The following is a 20341-nucleotide window of genomic DNA, read 5'->3' as shown; positions in this document are numbered from 1 at the left end:
ATACTAATTAGACATTCACCATATGTGACTGACTGTTGAAACAATGAACAGGGAAGGACATTTATTTGTTTAATTTATATTTTTGTAACACACTTGATAACTTCATGGTGAATAGTGGAGGATGGAAAATGTGAACACACATCAGGAAGGCTGTTTGAAGTGTTAAAACAGGTTTAAAAGTAGCTGTTTACTTAGATTATTGGGGGACAAAGCTAAAAAATTTCAGCCAAAATATCGGTGATTGTCTTCCCCAATATCAGTAACGATAATAGTCAAAAATGTCCTTGTCCTTAAGATGAGGCAGAAGACCATGGAGAATATTGTTTTTCACACAAGGCAGCTGATGGCTCCATACGAGGTAAGAGAAATGCGTGTTTGTTTGTCCTGCGCTGTACTCCACTTCTTGCTTGTGGAGCGGGGCCCGGTCTGTTTACATTCACACTGTACTCGAACCGTGCTGGAGTTCTCTTCTACCGGACTGAGACTTCGGTTTTAACCCAGGCCAGAGTTCGCCTTTTTTTCCCGTGACAGAGTTTGATGGTGCGTTCACACCTCCCCAAACAAACCGGACTTCCTAGGAAAACGAGCTAGAGTTTGATTAAAGCGGACTAAACAGGGCTGGTGTGAATGCACCCTTAGAGACAATTGAGACAAACAACCCTTCAAACCAAGTGACACTTAAGAGTTGTCAGTGAACCTAACATGAATGCTTTTGATCCATGGGAGGAAACCTGAGTACCAACAGAAAACAGCCCATACATGCACAGGGAGAACATGAAAACTTCACACAGAAAGGCTGCAGCTGGTAACTGAACCTGTGACCTGCAGGACCACTGCACCATCAATCCACCTAATTGCAGCCGACTAGTCATTTCAACAGCTCCAGTTATTACTGGATTGAGTTGTACTGTATTTATCCAACATTTTTCAGTCAGGTCATCTGGACAGTTTCTTTTTTTTTATGTGCTGAAACGTTTCACCTTCCATCCAGAAGGCTTCATCAGTCAAGGAAACACACAACACAAAACTGATTCTTCCCCCAACAGCTTACTCCAAAGTGGAACAAACCAGTTATGTTGGTGCTAAGATGGTGTTTGTTGGATTGTATACCTGGATTATTGAGCATGGACTTTGTTGTTTTGAACCAGTTTGACATGACTGTCGATGAGGAAGAGGGCCGGCAATTGGAGGAGGGGGCGTGCCAAAGAGAACATCTTATCACCAACATAACTGGTTTGTTCCACTTTGGAGTAAGCTGTTGGGGGAAGAATCAGTTTTGTGTTGTGTGTTTCCTTGAATGATGAAGCCTTCTGGATGGAAGGTGAAACGTTTCAGCACATAAAAAAAGAAACTGTCCAGATGACCTGACTGAAAAATGTTGGATGATTCAGAAAGTTCAGCTCTAATTCACGCTCCCAGGCAGTTCTGATTTTCCTAAATGAGTCGGACTCAGTTGTCACCAGTGATCCATAAATATTAGTAAGGGGTGATTTCTGATTAGGCCTAAGAACCAGAAGGTCAACCCATGGTGGGTCAGCAGGGACAGTTGGAAAATTTGGAAACAATGCTGAAATTTAGTGTCTAATTTGGAAATAGAGAAACAAGTGAGAAGGAGGCAGGTTACATTTTGAGGACAATTCTGAAAAACTAAGAAAAATCCAGTCTTTGTAAAGGTCTGCCATGGTTTTAATGCCTTCATGACAAATCATATAAGTGGCATTAGTAGTAGCTAATGCTACTGCTACCGAGATTAATTCTTAAGTCATAAATTAGCACCACATAAAATCTGTAGTGAAATGGATTGAACTCCTGAAACTCCAGGGCAACAAAATGACCGCATGTCGAAATCGCACAATGCCACAGAGCTGAGCAGAAAGAGGAACAGAAAAAAAAAAGATGGTCCACTCAAGACTTGCTTGATCATGAGACACACTGAGGTAAATCGATGTCAGCAATTCAACAACGGTCAGTGTGCAGCAACCTCACATCCTCACTGAGAATGCTGCAGATCACACCGGGTCACAACAAACACCACTCATCCTCAGGACAGACAGACTGTAACCAGCATCCCAGAAAAGCTTTAAAAAAGGTTTTAAAGACGTAAACAAACATGGCTGACAGCAACCTGGGACTTCACATTGATCAACTGTTTTCTGTTCAAACACATTCTGTTTAGTCTGGAAATAAAATATATTTGAAATAGAAATAAACCTGAGTACGCTGCAGCAAAGTGTCTTGGCTACAGGCCGTGTCTGTGCATCAACAGTCGTCGTCGTTCCCTTAACCTGACCTGTCCACTGTCAGAGGCCAGGAGGACACTTCTCTCTGTTCCTTCTGAAACTGAGAACAGCGCTGCACAAGTATCACCAAAACAAAGGTGACAGAAAAGTAACTTGTAAACTGTCCCTCTTTTGTGCAGAAAGTATTTGAAGCACCATGATAGAAAAATCAATCGTCCAAAGAGTCTGTGGCGCGTCAGCTGATGCCTTCGTAGTGCGTTTCAACAAGCAGAGCTGCTACAGATTCACTGAACAGTAAATGTTTCAATTTGACTAAGTATAAAAACAGAGGAAGGTGCATAACAACAGAATAAAGTTTAGCAAAAGGAAAGTTTAGTCATTTTGAAGTGGATTTCTGTGCTTAGTTATAAACAATATCTAACCTGCTGTAGATGGCTGTTAGAATGTCCTCAGTTTGGACAAAAGAGTTGACGTTCAGCAGGACTGTGAGCTAACAGCTAGTCCAAACACAGCCTAGGCTAAGTGGATCGTTGTTGTCTGAAAACAACTCAAGTCCTCAGAACTTCATAGAGGTTTACATGAACGCTCTTGTTCGAATCTTTACGTCGACTACATGGTAATTCACGTGTTTCTACTGCAAACAGTGGCAGCAGAAATGAAGGCCTTCTCCTGCAGCCATGCAGGGTTTTCATAAAGTTCCTGATAGGAAAAAAACACGTTAATGTAAAACTGCTGTGTAAAAGTTTAAATAAGAGTGTTCAGTTGTGATGAAATTGACATTTCATTTCCTTTATTTATACCAGTTAGTCTAATTGAAACTGTCATAATTTCAAGAGAGACCTGTGTTATACAAAAATAAAACAATACAATCAATAAAATAATTAATATAAAATATACATATCTGTTTTTTTAAACAACTCCCATCTTCAAACTTTCAAAGTGTTTTTTGCAAACGCTGTTCTTTAAACATAACACTGTCATAAATTTTTCATTACATGAGCATTCTGTCAGAAAGATCATGAAATTCTTGCTGAAGTCAACATCTGAGGTGCCACAGCTGCTGCATCTTGTGCTGGCTAATTTACTCCATGTAAATAAGAGTGTAACGTAAGAAAAGGTTTATGAAACAGTGGCAGCAGAAATGAAGGCCTTCTCCTGCCGCCATGCAGGACTTTCATAAAGAGTTTGAAATGTTGTAAACTGAAGCCTGTTTTAATGTGATCCTAATTGATTTTGGTCTTAGCTGTGTTAGCATTTATTTTCATTCTGACAGAAACTGAGGCTGTTCCAGAAGTGAGGTTAGATAAACATTTTCCACAGAAACGTGTCATAATTATGGAAGCCCATTTCTGTCATGAAAGAAAAAAATAAAAGCCCAACAGGAAGTCATTATTTTGAGTTTTCAAGTCATAATTATGAGAATAAAAGTCATAATTACGAGTTTTAAAGTCATAATTATGAGACTAAAAGTCATAATTATGAGTTTTAAAGTCATAATTTCGACTTTTCGAATTTAATTTCAAAGTTTGTCCCTTGCCGGACACCGTGACTCTACTGGGATTGTGATGCAACTTCCTGTCAAACACCGGAAGTTTTCCTGCATAGTATATGGATTCATTCATTCAGTTTTTACATCCCTCTGCCTTCAAAACATCAATCCTTTTAAATAAAGGTATTTAATGTATACATATTTTCACTTTATATAGTATTTAGTATCGAAGCCCATTTCCGCTATGAAAAAAAAGTCCAAAAGGAAGTCATAATTTTGAGTTTTAAAGTCATAATTATGACTTTTATTCTCTTAACTATGACTTTAAAACTTGAAATTATGACTTCTGTTGGGATTTTACTTTTTCTTTCAAGGCGGAAATGGCCTTCCATACATAATAGCTGAACTATCCCTTTACATCACAAAAATGGTAAATGGACTGTACTTATACAGCTCCTTTCTATCTTATCAAGACACTCAAAGAACTTTACAACAATCTGTGCTTCATTTACCCATTCAAACAGCAGATCTCCACAGAGACTTATCAGAGCTTTATCACATTCATACACCGATGGGACACACATTGGAGGCAATGAGGGGTTCAGTGTCTTGCCCAGGGACACTTCAGCATGTGACTGCTGGTGGAATCAAACCTCCAACTCTTGCATTGGAGGACGACTGCTCTAACTACTCAGCCACAGCCGCCCCTAAAAAGTTAAAAACTAAACCCTAAAAACTATCTGGCACAGACATTAGAGACTAATCCAAAAAAGTTCAATCTGGTCCTCTGGACATTCAAAAAACAAGAAAACAAAAAAGACAAAAAACAAAACAAAGCAAAAACATGTAGAAACGTTTCGTCTCTCATCCGAGAGACTTCCTCAGTCTGAGGTGCTGTTTTCAGCTCAGTCTCTTAGGGTGCATTCACACTAGCCCTGTTTAGTCCGCTTTAATCGAACTCTAGCTCATTTTCCTAGAAAGTCCGGTTCGTTTAGGGAGGTGTGAACGCGACATCGAACTCTGTCACGAAACAAAAAGGCGAACTCTGGCCCGGGCTAAAACCTAGGTCTCGGTCCGGTAGAAGAGAACTCCAGCGCGGTTCGAGTACAGTGTGAATGTAAACAGACCAAGCCCCGCTCTGCAGGGTAAACAAACACGCATTTCTCTGACCTTATATGGAGCCGTCAGCTGCCTTGTGTGAAAAACAATATTCTTCATGGTCTTCCGTCTCATCTTCTGCTCATGCTAAGTCCATTTTTGAAAAATGACAAAATATAACTCCTAAAACTGCTAAAACTTGATGCCACTTCGTTTTTATTTTTATTTACAGAAGAAGAAGAAGACGTGTCTTCAGAGGTTTTTGTGTCGTTTCTTTCAGTAGTTCTTGATGCAGCGCCCCCACAGGCGAGCGGGGGAACAGGTTGGTTCAACAGGTTGACTCAACTGCACAGTGCAGTGTGAATGCAAACGCACCAGCTCAAATGTAAACAAAAGGTCATGAATATTGGTCCCGAACCGAACCGAGTCTACCGGACTATCAGGTGTGAAAACGACCTTAAATAGCACCTTTTCAGAGTGGATCAACCAGTTTGCTGCTGACAACAAAAACCAGCTGCTCACATGGTCAAGGAGGACCATCAGCCTAATTGTAATGCCTAACAGCATTGTAAGAGGGGGAAAGTTGAACCCGGAGACCTCCACTGCTGTTTAATGATGGACGATTTCTTGGACGTCCTCAGTTTGGACGATAGACGATTTAAACAGGGGTGGAGGCCTCCGTGTTCAACTGTCCCCCTCTTACAATGCTATGATTGCTAGTATCACTCAGCCCTCTGTGAATAGTAAACAGCCATCAGTGTGCTAATGATCCATTGTTAGGCTGATGGTCCTTCTTGAGCATGTGATCAGCTGGTTTTGGTTGTCAGCAGCAAAACTGGTTGATCCACTCTGAGAAGGTGCTATTTAAGAGACTGAGCTGAAAACAGCACCTCAGACTGAGGAAGTCTCTCCGATGAGAGACGAAACGTTTCTACATATTTATTTTGCTTTGTTTTGTTTTTTGTCTTTTTTGTTTTCTTGTTTTTTGAATGTCCAGAGGACCAGATTGAACTTTTTTTGGATTTTTCTACCTGGATTATTGAGCATGTATCAGAATATTAGAGACTAATGTTCAGTGATAACAGAAAAGTCAAACAACATGATATTTAAGAGTCTACATTTTCTTCTTTATAAAAAAAAAAATATATTTTTTATTAAAAGAGCAGTGTTTTGTTGTAATAAACAGGAAAATCCTCAGCACAGAGCAGGTCTGTTAGTCCTAATGCCGGTCACATGATTTTGGCTCACTTGAAGCAGAAGCTTTCAGGAAACTAGAAATCAGCTCAAACGGTGTGTCCACTCCTTGTACATTCAGGAATGTGTCTGCAGGATTAGAAACAAACTGAGACCGTCCAGCATGTAACAAGAAGAAGAAATGTTTTGGTGCTCAGCAAAACCACGGCGTAACGTCAGAGCTGCTCTGAGTCAGACCAAACCAGCAGATTATCAGCCTGGACAGCTGCAGTGAAACAGGAGGAAAGAAACTGCACAAACCCTAAACAAGATGAAAGTTCAACGATTTACTCTGTAGCGGAAATAATTTCAGGCTCATTTAGTTTGTAGGAAGTATAGAAATAAAACGCAACAGCTTTATTATTTTCACAAACAACAAGTTGAGACATATTGCCAACAAACGGGAAGCCCGTAAGTGTTGACACTCTGCGCAGACACATGAGCTGACGATTATTTGGGATTAAATATCTACTCTAGCAAAAGGACGATACATTTTTTTCTTTTAAAATATGTGAGAAATGTGTAATTATATTTCCAAACAGCTAAGTAGATTTAAGTTTTTTTGAGTTGAGTCTCAATCTTTAGGTTTTAGCTTCATTTTGTTCTGAAGCCGTCTGTTGCAGCTGATGGAGGAAATCAGCTGGAAAGAATTTATAACCACACGTGGTTTTTTGCACAAAGCCAAAGCCATATTTGAAGAGACCACTTCCACACTTAGGAGAGCTTTTTAGTTCCTGATCTGAACAACGCTCAGCACCTTGCATCTGCTCAGTTCGACATGAACTGGTTCAGCGATAACGAAGACGCTGCATCAGTGACAGAAACGACGAACCCGCTCGTATCTTTGATCAGACAAGAGAGCTGATCGCCTCAGTTATCAGACAAACTAAAAGAGCGGCAGACCCACTCAGACTGGGTGAATTCATGAAAATATCTGGCTCTTCTGGTTCACACAGCCACCTGCAGAGCTCTGGAAGGTAACCTGGCGCGGCTGCTGGTCAGTCAGCCATGACTGGAAATCTATCAACAGCCGTGAATCAGCACTTGGATCTAATCTGGTCATGAAAAGAGAAAGGCCACACACAGTTTAGCAGACTTTGACTCACGCCGAAGCTAAAGGATGTAACTTTGGCTGGAAAAGCTGACGTGCTGCTGACAAGGCTCTGAGCTGTCTCCTGTCAGGTGGAGACGGTGCCTCGGTCAGAAGTTAAACAAACGTGGAAACATTTGTTGGCTCCCTCACAGCTCATTGAAACAAAGATTCATTTCTCTTTCAACGACTCAGTTCAAAGCAGTTTTCTGATGTGTATCTGCGCACTTTGTGTGTGAAAGACTAAACAAAAAACTGTAAAAAGGATTTATTAGTTGATGATTTTTAAAAAAACATACTTGGATCAAATGGACAGATTTGTTAAGCACAGACTAAAAACATGCTGACTCCATGTGTGTCTGGGACGGACTGGCGACCTGTCCAGGGTGTCCCTCGCCTCTCACTCCGCTGAAGATGTGGACCAACTCCCTGAGACCCTGAACAGGGAAATCTCAATATTTTGCAAGTTTTCAGTTGTTGTTTTTGTGGCTAAATCTGTCAGATCAGTTTTGACGAAAAATCTTAAGGGAAAAAAAAAACAACAACAAGAACCACCAGGTTCTGGATCACTCAGAACATCTCGAGGCAGCCCAGGAAACGCTAACATGTCAAATAAATGTTAATAACCAGAACTTTCTCAAATGAAAAGCACAGACAGTTCAAAAATATGTGAGACCAGAAGGAAACTGCACTCATGAGAGCCAGACTTAATCCAGCGACTGAACCAAGGAGCTTACTGTCCAAAGAGTAATTGTTAGACGTAAAAGACGTCAGCTTTTTGGGTTCGGATGATTTTGTGGGTTCTGGTGGTAGACGCTGAGATTGAACAAGAGCCTCCCTCTAATCACAGAAACCTGCAACCTCTGAGACATTGCACAGCAAAGCTGGGCACAAAAACTACTATTACAGCAGGTGACTCAGTAATGATACTCTTCAGTTTGTGTGGCTGAAGCTCCAAAACAAACAGAGACGGCTGTGTACAACTTTCATTTTCAAACTGACTAAATGTTATTTTAAAAATGTATATTTCAAATAAATTAAAAGTCCTAGCATTCATTGAAGGACTGAATATCACCTGTGGCCTTGCATGACAAGATGTGACAGTGCTCAGAGTATGCATTAGGAAGCCTCTCTGTTACTTAACCCTTACCACAGCTGTATCTTTGAGCAAGCTGCTCATGCATTGGAAACAAGTAGATTAGCTGTGGCAGCCATTTTGAATTGGGCTGACCACAAATAATCAGCATCCAAATAATTATTTTCTGAAGGTTTCGTTGAAATGTCTCCAATGGTTCGTGGCATATTTTGCTAACAGATGGTTTAACTGTCCTACACAAAGATGTCTAGTGCTCAGTGTTTATGTTGGGGATGACTCTCGGCTACTACCACACTAAGTTTTAGCTCAATATTTGTTCAAAATAGCCATTTTGTGTTTGTTTAGATCTGTGGCGGCCATTTTTATGAGGACTGACCCCAAACTTTACTCAGGTGGTCATCTAGTCCACAAGAGTCCATCAGATCAGAACCCAAACAGTCTTGGTGCTGTCCCACAGACAACAAGACAGACATACGGTAACAACTAATGTCTTCTTCACACCCTGGAGCATTTTAAAACACCGACAAACAAATTAAAGACGCTAAACTAACCCAGCATTTCCTTTTAAACAAGGACGGCGACTCGTGAGTGACGAAGGTAAAAGTTTAAAATTCAACTTACCACGGAGGTCCTGTGGTTCGGGCTCAGCCATGTGAGCAAACTCAAACAAAGCATGAAATATGTGAAGAACTGTGGCGACATTAAGCAGGACAGTTGTTTTCTCCTCTCTCCTGTAGCTCTTCAGCTCCAGCCGCTGTTCGCGCAGACTCAGTTCCGCGCTGGTCACGTGGTGTCCGTCACGTGACCACGAGACGAACTCGTCCAGAGGCCATGTTTAGAGTGACTGTTGTGGAAGCTTGGCTTAGAAAGCGAAAAGCTGAGATCATCAGTTTTTAAATTGCCTTCAGTTTTATTGATGAATGTCTTATTGATACACTGAGCATGTCAGTTTGGAGAAATAGCATTTATTGATTGGTGTGTAGACGTGTAATAGTAATACACTGATAATAATACACAGCCTGATTATGTTTCCCTCTTAACTAAAACAAACTTACAGTTATGATGAGAGTGGTGCTTTTCTTATGTCTTACTGAAAAGGTGTGTTCATAGCAGCTCTCTGGTAATCAGCTACAGTCCTGGGATTTCCTGCTTTGAAACAAGCTGGGGCTTTCTGCCTTGTTTGTTTTCCTACATGTTCCCTAACATGTTGTTGTTGTTTTTAAACCAAAACAAGGCTAATAATTAGCCTTTTTAAAGCTAGTGCTGATCATCATATTGCAAGATGGTCCTTAAACCTTAATCAAGGAAAGCTTGTTGCTGAAAACATTTATGAATAAGGAGAACATCTGGTGTGAGTGAATTATCTCTAAGTTAGCATTTAGAGTAAGAGTAGAGTAAGAGATATAACGAGGTAAAGGATAATTAATCAGCTGAGAATTGCCTTTTTTTAAAGACAGCCAACTTTTAAATAATGAGTCATCAATAATGAACCATCTATCAGCATCATGTTACTGTTTCTGTAGACAAAGTAAGATTGAGAACAACAACTCTCCTGTCAATCAAACAGCAGAGGTTCCCAAAGGTGGTCAGGACCCCTGTGGGTCCTGAGATAGGGCTGCTGAAATGATTTCCTTATGAGTGCTAACAACAATGTTACTTGTTAGAAATGAGCATGGTTAGTGTAATTAATAATGCATAAAAAATAGTGATTACTTTTGTTTAATTGTTACTATAACCAGCATTAAAAGAACCAACTCTGCAATTTATCTTGTATTTGTTAGATAAATGTTCATTTTAGTTAATAAAGGCAGTTACTGTGGAAATTAATTCATGGCGGGACTTCAACCAGCTGCAGTTTAGTGATGAGCAGGCTCTGACCAGCATCAAGTCAATTTATTAAAAACTTTATTACCTATAAGCTCCAAAATAATGAATTCTGTTTTTAATAAGTAGAAATTTCCTTTCTTTTTTCATTCATTCAACCTTTATTTAGACAGGTAAATCCCATTGAGCCTCAAGGACTCATTTACAAGAGAGACCTGATTTCAACAAAGAATGATGACAACAATGGACAACAGCGACAACAATAGACTGTTATAAAAAGTCATACAGATTTTTTTTTTCTTTTTACAAATAAGATGGCTAAAAAAAGTAACAAAAACAGCTAGATTCTAAGGCGATTGTAGAAAACTAAAAACAGGAACATGTCTGCATTGGTCCCTGCCAGGAGTCCCAACAGATTCTTAAAGCCACTTAGAAAGGACATGGTCGAGAGCTTCAAATCTTTTTGTAAGATATTCCAGGAAACAGGAGCGGAGTAGGAGAAGGCCCTCTTGCTAGTTCAGTCCTCACTGAGGGAACACTGCAGGTAATAATGTCCTGAGAGCGCACGCTGTAACTGCATTCATGCAGAGACATGTAGGAGGAGATGTATAAAGGCAGCAGACCGAGAAGTGATTTAAAGATGAAAATGTACCATTGGGAGAGTCTGCATGAAGTTAATGGTGACCAGTTAACCAGTGAATACAGGGTGCAGTGGTGGGTACGATAGTCACAGCCAGTTATGAATCTTAGTGCACCATGATAGACAGCATCCAACATCTGCAGGGTTCTTTTAGGAGCGTTCATGTAAATAATGTCACCGTAATCAATGGAGGGAAGAAAAGTCACAGATACAAGGCGTTTTCTAGCATTCAGGGTTAGACAGGATCTGTTTCTGAAAAAGAAACCCAGTTTAACTTTCAGTTTCTTTACTAGGTTTTCCACATGAAACTTAAAAGAGAGATGTGAGTCGACCAAGATACCCAAATATTTATAGGAATCAACAAACTCATTCGGGACACCATTTGAGGATGAAATCAGAGGAAGAACTGCTGGGACCGACTTCCTAAGTGAAAAAAGCATCCCTTTGGTTTTGTTGGCATTTAGGACAAGTTTGAGGTGGAACAAATCAGACTGGATGATGTCAAATGCAGATTGCAAAAGCTGGAAAGCCTTATCAACTGTTTGAGCTAGACATTAAACAACTGTGTCATCAGCATAGAAATGTATGGATGCATCAGGAATGTTACCTACATTACCTATGCAGTTTGTAAAGAGGGTGGGCCCTAAGACTGAACCTTGTGGTACACCATTTTTGACTGTTAAATAACTGGAGAAAGTACCATTATGAGAGAGATGTCTGAGAGATAGTTAGAGAACCAACCAATGGTGTGAGCTGAGAAACCGATTTCTGAGAGTTTATGACACAAGATGTCATGATCCACAGTGTCAAAAACTTTAGACAGGTCTAAGAAAAGTGCAGCACAATAATCCTTAGCATCCAGAGCTTCAACAACATCATTAAGAACCTTCAGTGAAGCAGTTGTTGTGCTGTGTTGTTTCCTGAAACCAGATTGAAGGCGAGGTAAGATGTTAAATGAGTCCAGGTAATTTTTAATTTGAGAGTTTATCAGTTTTTATAGAACCTTGGCTAAAATGCAGAGTTTAGAGATTGGCCGATAGTTGTTCAGTGAGGTGGGGTCTCCTCCCTTCAGTAAAGGAAGAACAAAGGCTCTTTTCCAAGCATCTGGAATGGAGTTTTGGCTTATGGAGAGATTGAAGATGTGGGTCACAGGGACTGTGATGATATGAACAGCCAGCTTTAAGAAACAAGGTGGAAGTTCATCTTTGAAGGATGTGCGTGAGGCGGGTCGGCTGGGTTTGTGTATGTTTACAAAGACTGGCTGAGCAGCCCTCATACACAAGAACTACTTTATTTATGCCTCAACAAATGTTTAATCCCTCCTGAAAGTATTTTACTGATCCATCTCAGGGGGAAGGCCATGTGTGGTTCTGGAACCAACTGGCAACAATGAGACTGAAACAGACGACAAACGGCACAACAGTCACTGAAATGTCGCCCTGAACTGATCTATACGGAGACGCAGAAGGAAAAATATGCTGCCATCGTACAGACACCCAATATCAGCCCACTGTCTGTTAAGAATGCTCATTTATAAATTTATATATGTACAAAAAATATTTGTGTAATTATTGAAATACAGCACTTTCAAGTTTGCGTTTTTATCTTAGTTGAGAGCATATTTCTCCAGTTCTGGCCTCCCTTCACTGGCTCCAGTTCACTTTTGAATTCATTTTAAAATCCTTCTGTATGTTTTTTAATCTCTGAACAGTTCTGCCTCCTCATATCTCGCTGATCTGCTGCAGCCATATGTCCCACAGCGATCTCTGAGGTCAGCAGATGCTGTTATTGGTTCCAGTTACTCGTTTTAAGATCAGAGGTGACAGGACCTTCTCTGTAGGTCCAAAACTGTGGAATGAGTTACCACTGCATGTCAGCCCGGCTCCCTCTATTACTGGTTTTAAGTCTCGCTTAAAAACTCACTTTTATTTCCTGGCTTTTGACACCAAGTTGATATTAACTAGTCTGTATTCTATAATGTTAGTTTTTATCTTTACTACTGGATCTATGTATTTTATCCCGTGTCCGTTGCTAGTTTGTTTTTGCTGTACAGCACTTTGGTTGTTTTGTGCTTTATAAATAAAGTGGTATGGCATAATATGGTACAGTATCCTCATCTGGGAAAGTGTAGCTCATCAACTCAAGGCTGGGAATTGGTCACCGACCCAGGATTTTGAGCATTTCAGGATTTATTAGTGAGGGGAGAAAGAAGCAAGAGACTGATAGTCAGATGTGGAGGCTGTTCCAGTTTGTGGTGATGAACAGGGCTGAGCCAAAATACAAAGCTGTCAATCAATCTACAGGTCCTTCTAAAAAAATTAGCATATTGTGATAAAGGTCATTATTTTCCATAATGTAATGATAAAAATGAAACTTTCATATATTTCAGATTCATTGCACACCAACTGAAATATTCCAGGTCTTTAATTGTTTTAATACTGATGATTACGGCATACAGCTCATGAAAACCCCAAATGCCTGTCCCAAAAAATTAGCATATCATGAAAAGGTTCTCTAAACAAGCTATTAACCTAACCATCTGAATCAACTACGTAGCTCTAAACACCTGCAAAAGATTCCTGAGGCTTTTAAAAACTCCCAGCCTTGTTCATTACTCAAAACCGCAATCATGGGTAAGACTGCCGACCTGACTGCTGTCCAGAAGGCCATCATTGACACCCTCAAGCAAGAGGGTAAGACACAGACAGAAATTGCTGAACGAATAGGCTGTTCCCAGAGTGCTGTATCAAGGCACCTCAGTGGGAAGTCTGTGGGAAGGGAAAAGTGTGGCAGAAAACGCTGCACAACGAGAAGAGGTGACCGGACCCTGAGGAGGATTGTGGAGAAGGGCCGATTCCAGACCTTGGGGGACCTGCGGAAGCAGTGGACTGAGTCTGGAGTAGAAACATCCAGAGCCACCGTGCACAGGCGTGTGCAGGAAATGGACTACAGGTGCCGCATTCCCCAGGTCAAGCCACTTTTGAACCAGAAACAGCGGCAGAAGCGCCTGACCTGGGCTACAGAGAAGCAGCACTGGACTGTTGCTCAGTGGTCCAAAGTACTTTTTTCGGATGAAAGAAAATTTTGCATGTCATTCGGAAATCAAGGTGCCAGAGTCTGGAGGAAGACTGGGGAGAAGGAAATGCCAAAATGCCAGAAGTCCAGAGTGAAGCACCCACAGTCAGTCTGGGGTGCCATGTCAGCTGCTGGTGTTGGTCCACTGTGTTTTATCAAGGGAAGGGTCAATGCAGCTAGCTATCAGGAGATTTTGGAGCACTTCATGCTTCCATCTGCTGAAAAGCTTTATGGAGATGAAGATTTCATTTTTCAGCACGACCTAGCACCTGCTCACAGTGCCAAAACCACTGGTAAATGGTTTACTGACCATGGTATTACTGTGCTCAATTGGCCTGCCAACTCTCCTGACCTGAACCCCATAGAGAACCTGTGGGATATTGTGAAGAGAAAGTTGAGAGACGCAAGACCCAACACTCTGGATGAGCTTAAGGCCGCTATCGAAGCATCCTGGGCCTCCATAACACCTCAGCAGTGCCACAGGCTGATTGCCTCCATGCCACGTCGCATTGAAGCAGTCATTCATGCAAAAGGATTCCCGACCAAGTATTGAGTGCATAACTGAACATGATTATTTGAAGGTTGGTGTTTTTTGTATTAAAAACACTTGTCTTTCATTGGTGGGATGAAATATGCTAATTTTTTGGGACAGGCATTTTGGGTTTTCATGAGCTGTATGCCATAATCATCAGTATTAAAACAATTAAAGACCTGAAATATTTCAGTTGGTGTGCAATGAATCTGAAATATATGAAAGTTTCATTTTTATCTTTACATTATGGAAAATAATGACCTTTATCACAATATGCAAATTTTTTGAGAAGGACCTGTACATTCCAAACCTTACCTATGGTGATTATGAGCATCGTTAGTCCCACTCTGGAGGGGGTTTAAGGACCAACGTGTTGTGGACCTACATGCTGTGATCACATAAAGGTCTCCTGATGGGCAGTGCAGCCACACCACTGTCTCATCAGTGAGTCCCAGTTCTTTGTAAGGCCTCCACCCAGTGAGATGTGTCCAATTCACTTCCCCCAGAAGGCATCATTACCTGCTGCAGAAGCCACTTCAGCTGCTGGTTTTAACGTGGAGGAGCAGTGACTTGAACTTCCTCCTCCTGAATAGCTCAACTCCTCAAACCTATGAGTCCAGCCATTCTGCGACTGATTTACAAGAAACACAAAATCAGTGTAGATCCCACAGAATCACCCAAACCCATGGTTTCATTCTTCAGGTCAGAAAGTGCTACAAAGTGTTTGGTCAGAAAACACCGTCTACCGTCTCTCACAGCTGCCTAGGAGCAGCTTGGCGTCCCTCTGGATAAGCTGAGGAGGAAGTCCCGGGGTCTGTGTTGAATAAGTGGCAAAAGATGGATGAATGGAGTGCTCAGGTTGTTTGAAGAGTTGCAAAATAACGGGTTATTCAAAGTTCAGTAAATAGTCTATATATTTGCAAAATATACAAGAACACAGAAGAAAGTGGCTTTGAACATGGGCCATCAGCAGCATGCTGGTCGACCTCTAATGGCAAGTTTGTTCTTTTGTAAAATGTCTCCCTCTCTTTTCTTCCTGATTTAAAGTTACAGAAAAATCATTCTGCCATGGATTCATTTACACTTTACCAAAGTAAAAGTCAATGATTTAAAGGGAATAGGAACCACATGAGTGCTCAAATTGCAACTACTGTATTTTAAAGACTAACTCTGGTTGTTTACTGACCGCAAACCGATTTTCTGTGGTTATTGTGAACGAGTTGAATAAAGTTTGACTTATCTGTTTTGTTTTGCTTAATGTGACTTATAGTCCAAAAAAATACAGTTCTTCATCATCACCCCCCCCCCCCCCCCAAACTACTGAGGCCTTGAAAATGTGAGACTCTCTTTTGTCCCTTTGAGGCTTCTGTAGTAACATGATGGAACCAACTGTACTGGATAAAACTAGAACCAGTTTAAAGTCCCATCACCTTCGTGTAAACAAATGGTAATTTGAACTTTGTAAAGATAAAAATACACCTCGGATCATTTTGTCTTGACTTTGTTGGTTCACGTGGTTCTTACCTTGCTGTTGTCTTTTCAGATATGAATGTTTCTAATGCATTTAGCTGTAAGTAGTTATTTCATACTTTAACACGGATTGTGTGCGAGTAGCTGGCAGAACCTAAAGCCCCACATTTCCAGTGTGGTTCCAAACAAGGCAGCTTCTGTAAACTGGGTCCTGCTGGTTCCGATTCCCAACGAGACGAGACGAGACATTTGGTCTAGTAGTATATGTTGATTGTTCAAACAGAAGAAGAGCGAAACATGACCTGTGATGTTCCTGTACACAAACTGCTCGTCCTATAGTACTGAAAATATTCCTGTTACTTTGTAAATCTGCACTAAAGAAAACATATTTAGAAATACTTTGGTACAAATACAACAATAAATCTGTTCACATGTCACACTGTGCAACCTTACGTGCACATTATTTTCTAAATTTACCTCAGCAGGTGGAATCAATGATATTTGTTATTAAGGACGGTTTCAATCCAACATGTATACCAAAGTATTCTTTTTAAAACTGTCTATAAAGAGTTTTAACAGGTGCTGCTTATTATTATTATTATTATTATCATTACATCTTTTTTTCTCTCTAGAAACAAGGAGTTTACAACTCAGTGTCGGTTTGACAAGTTTTTTCTGTAAAAAAAACACCACATCCCCGTCAGCTCCCCTCTTATCTATCTGCCTTCCAGCGTTTTGTCTCTGGCGATCACGGCGTCGTCGAACTTGATCATGAGCGTGGTGCCTTTGTGCCAGTGCACCGTGACTTTGGCGGGGAAGCCGCTGTGAGTGAGGATGGCCTCCACGATGCCTCCGGTGAAGGCCGCACAGTTCAAGCTGCTGGTTTCCTTGGGAACGGAGATGAATGTGTTGACCAGGGACTCCTTCTCGATGATGTAGTACGTCCTGTCGTCGTCGTTGGCCTGCTCCAGTTTATCTGCCTCCTTTCCAAACAACGCTCTCCACACGGACACCTGTGAAGAGGAGAACGACGCAGGTGCAACAGGTTTAGGCTTATGTCTTCCACGTATACTGACATCACACCTGCTCTGTTACCATGGTGACCTCCAGTCTCCATTTGCCTCAAAACACCCCCATGAAACCAGATTTTGTCTAACCATTCATTAACACAGACTATAATAAAATACTTTGAAAGTACTGTCATCAGTTGGTTTGAACCCATTTTTCTTTCTTAAATGATGAACTTTATTATTTGCAAACATTCAAATCCTACATTTGATGTTATAAGAAACATATGTCAAATGTTAAAATTAAAACAGAGCTTTCACTTTTCATACAACACCAGCGAAACATTTGGACCCTAGACAATTCAAAAAGGGCTAATTTTCTACAAAACCAGCAGAAAAAGTGTACTTTTTACAGCAGGGTCACCTGAAATACTGATAATAATACATAAAAATCATCACTCTGCATGCAGCAGGGGTCTTTCAGTTTGAAGAATCCAAAATATTTCACTGTGGATCGAGCGAACAGAACTCCAGCTGTCAGGATGAGGGGACAGACGCACGTGGTAACTGATAAATGTTCACAAATTCAGCTTAGACACTCTTTACTTAAGGACACATTCACTAAAAATATGAGAAAAACATGCAGATTAACTGATAATTTTATAATTGTTTTTTTTTTTTAACAGTCTTCATGACATTGCAGTAAGTACCTTTAATAATAGGGATTTAAATCATTTGTTGATTATTCCATTTTGTTTTTAAATCAACGGTACTTATATAGTGCTTTTCTATCTTATCAAAGCTCTTTACAACACAATCTGTGTCCTCATTTACCCATTCATACTGCACTTTACTATTTATGCACAAAGACTAATCAGTTCTTTATCACATTCATACACTGATGGGACACACACTGGAGGCAATGAGGGGTTCAGGGACACTTCGACTTGTGACTGCTGGTGGAATCGAACCCCCAACTCTTGCACTGGAGGGCGACTGCTCTAACCACTCAGCCACAGCCGCCCCATTTATAAGTAAAACCTATTTCTGCATAGACACATACACAGATACTTGTTTAATAAAGACATTTACTTGAAAATTATATTATGTAAACTAGAATACATCAAATTTTTGAAGAACAGCTGCTATATTTGCTGCTTCTACATTTGTAAAAATAAAAATCCACATTTTCAACTTGTTTATTTGATCCTTTTTAATCCTTATTTTTGTTTAGTTTGTCATTAATAGCAAAGTAAGATCCTAAACTATTATTTTTAAATCATCTGTGTGTTACAATATTTAATAAGCATTAAAAGAAAAGTTGTAAGATCCTCATTTCAGGATGAATCCTATTTGGCTTTTGGTCTTTTACACAAAATCAGTCATTACCTTTGCTAAGAAAATATGTTTACAGAACCCTGAGTGAGTGACCATATGGAGAACTCTCATGTTTAGCATAATATCACTAAAATTAGAAACATCTGAAATGATGCAGAAAAACTGGTTCATGTATTTGTCACGTCTAGACTAAACTATTGCAATGGTTTATTATCTGGGTGTCCAAATACTTCTTTAAAAAGTCTTCAGTTGATCCAAAATGCTGCTGCCAGAGTCTTAACTGGAGTTAGTGGGAGAGATCATCTCTCTCCAGTTTTAGCTTCTCTCTATTGGCTCCCTGTCAAATCCTGAATAGAATTCAAAATCTTACTTCTACAAAGCTCTCAACAACCTAGCTCCATCTTATATTACAGATCTTATTCAAAAAAGTTCAATCTGGTCCTCTGGACATTCAAAAAAACAAAAGCAAAACAAAGCAAAAAAAAAATCTAGAAACGTTTCGTCTCTCATCCAAGAGACTTCCTCAGTCTGAGGTGCTGTTTTCAGCTCAGTCTCTTAAATAGCACCTTCTTAGAGTGGATCAACCAGTTTGCTGCTGACAACCAAAACCAGCTGATCACATGCTCAAGAAGGACCATCAGCCTAACAATGGATCATTAGCACACTGATGGCTGTTTACTACTCACAGAGGGCTGAGTGATACTAGCAATCACAGCATTGTAAGAGGGGGACAGTTGAACCCGGAGGCCTCCACCCCTGTTTAATGATGGATGATTTCTTTTCACAAAGATGGCCTCCTTTACTCCTCTCTCAAACCATCGTTCCTCTCTGTCCAGGATGTGGACATCTTCATCCTTGAAAGAGTGACCGCTGGCCTGGAGATGAGTGTAGACCGCAGAGTCCTGGCCTGATGATGTTGATCTTCTGTGCTGGGCCATCCTTTTGGCCAGTGGCTGTTTAGTTTCCCCGATGTAAGACTGATCACAGCCCTCCTGACACTGAACAGCATACACAACATTGCTCTGTTTGTGCCGGGGGACTGGATCTTTGGGATGAACCAGTCTTTGCCGTAATGTATTTTGGGGTTTAAAAGCCACTGGGACGTTGTGTTTAGAAAATAAACATCTCAGTTTCTCTGATACCCCCTCAACATACGGAATGACCACTGGTCTGGATCTGGGTTCCTCCTTTTCACCTGATGGTTGACTGGAGTCCTGTTTGGGACCAGATTTAACTTTTTTGGATTTTTCTACCTGGATTATTGAGCATGCATCAGGATACAGATCTTATTGTTCCATATTTTCCTAACAGAGCACTTTGCTCTCAGACTGCAGGTTTACTTGTGGTTCCTAGAGTTTCCAAATGTAGAATGGGAGGAAGATCTTTCAGTTATCAGGCTCCTCTCTTGTGGAACCAACTTCCAGTTTCTGTCCATGAGGCTGACACATTGTCCAGTTTTAAGATTAAGGCTTTACTTTTACATAAATCCTATAGTTAGGGTTGGCTACTTGGCTTGAGTTTCCTGAGCTATCTTTTAGTTATGCTGCTAAAGGCTTAGCCTGCTGGAGGACAAAATGACCACATTTCCTCACTCTGCTGCTGTCTTTACTTACTCTACCTGTTTGTATTTGTAATTATTTCTGTCTTAAAATGTTTTTTTCCTCCTATAGAAAGTTCACCTGGACCTGTCATTCTGTGTTCAACTGTTTCTCCTTCCTGTTCCTCTCAAAACCCAGCTGGTCGAAGCAGATGACTGCTCGTCCTGAGCATGGTTCTGCTGGAGGTTTCTTCTTGTTAAAAGGGAGTTTTTCCTTTCCACTGTCTCCTTTGTGCTTGTTCATGATGAGAGACTGTGAATAAGTGAAGATTCAACACAATCTGCTGCTTCCTTATATAACTTTTATTGTCTCTTCAAGTATGACTTTTTTTTTTGTACACTGCTCTGAAACAACTTCTGTTGGGACTTGGAGCTATATAAATAAACTGACTTGAAATATCAAAAAAGTACATCTTAGAGTTCTGATCTAATATTCCAGTTAGTAAATATTGAAAGATGACGGAGTGAATCCTAAATCAGAAAATGTATTAATTCATCCCTCAGCCCAGGTGCTCTGTGGGTGCACACCTTGATGTAAACTGTGGGTGCACACCTTAATGTAACTGTGGGTGCACACCTTAATGTAACTGTGGGTGCACACCTTAATGTAAA

General features: G+C 40.5%; 2 protein-coding genes across 2 annotated transcripts in view; both read right to left on the bottom strand.

The window, feature by feature from the left end:
* mcoln1a (mucolipin TRP cation channel 1a) overlaps positions 1-8991 on the bottom strand; it is a 36754-nt gene extending 27763 nt beyond the window's left edge. Inside the window, exon 1 of the mRNA XM_037690594.1 lies at positions 8868-8991. Within this exon, the coding sequence (XP_037546522.1) occupies positions 8868-8898 (31 nt within the window). The 5' untranslated portion in view covers positions 8899-8991. The remainder of the gene's footprint in view (positions 1-8867) is intronic.
* Positions 8992-16499: 7508 nt separating this feature from the next.
* LOC119423185 (trafficking protein particle complex subunit 5) overlaps positions 16500-20341 on the bottom strand; it is a 4623-nt gene continuing 781 nt past the window's right edge. The window contains exon 2 of the mRNA XM_037690593.1: positions 16500-16800. Coding sequence (XP_037546521.1) covers positions 16504-16800 — 297 coding nt within the window. The 3' untranslated portion in view covers positions 16500-16503. The remainder of the gene's footprint in view (positions 16801-20341) is intronic.

This window comes from Nematolebias whitei, chromosome 16 (assembly GCF_014905685.2).
Source record: "Nematolebias whitei isolate Nwh7 chromosome 16, NemWhi1, whole genome shotgun sequence".
Lineage (NCBI taxonomy): Eukaryota > Metazoa > Chordata > Actinopteri > Cyprinodontiformes > Rivulidae > Nematolebias > Nematolebias whitei.
This window is presented reverse-complemented; position numbering and strand designations above follow the sequence as displayed.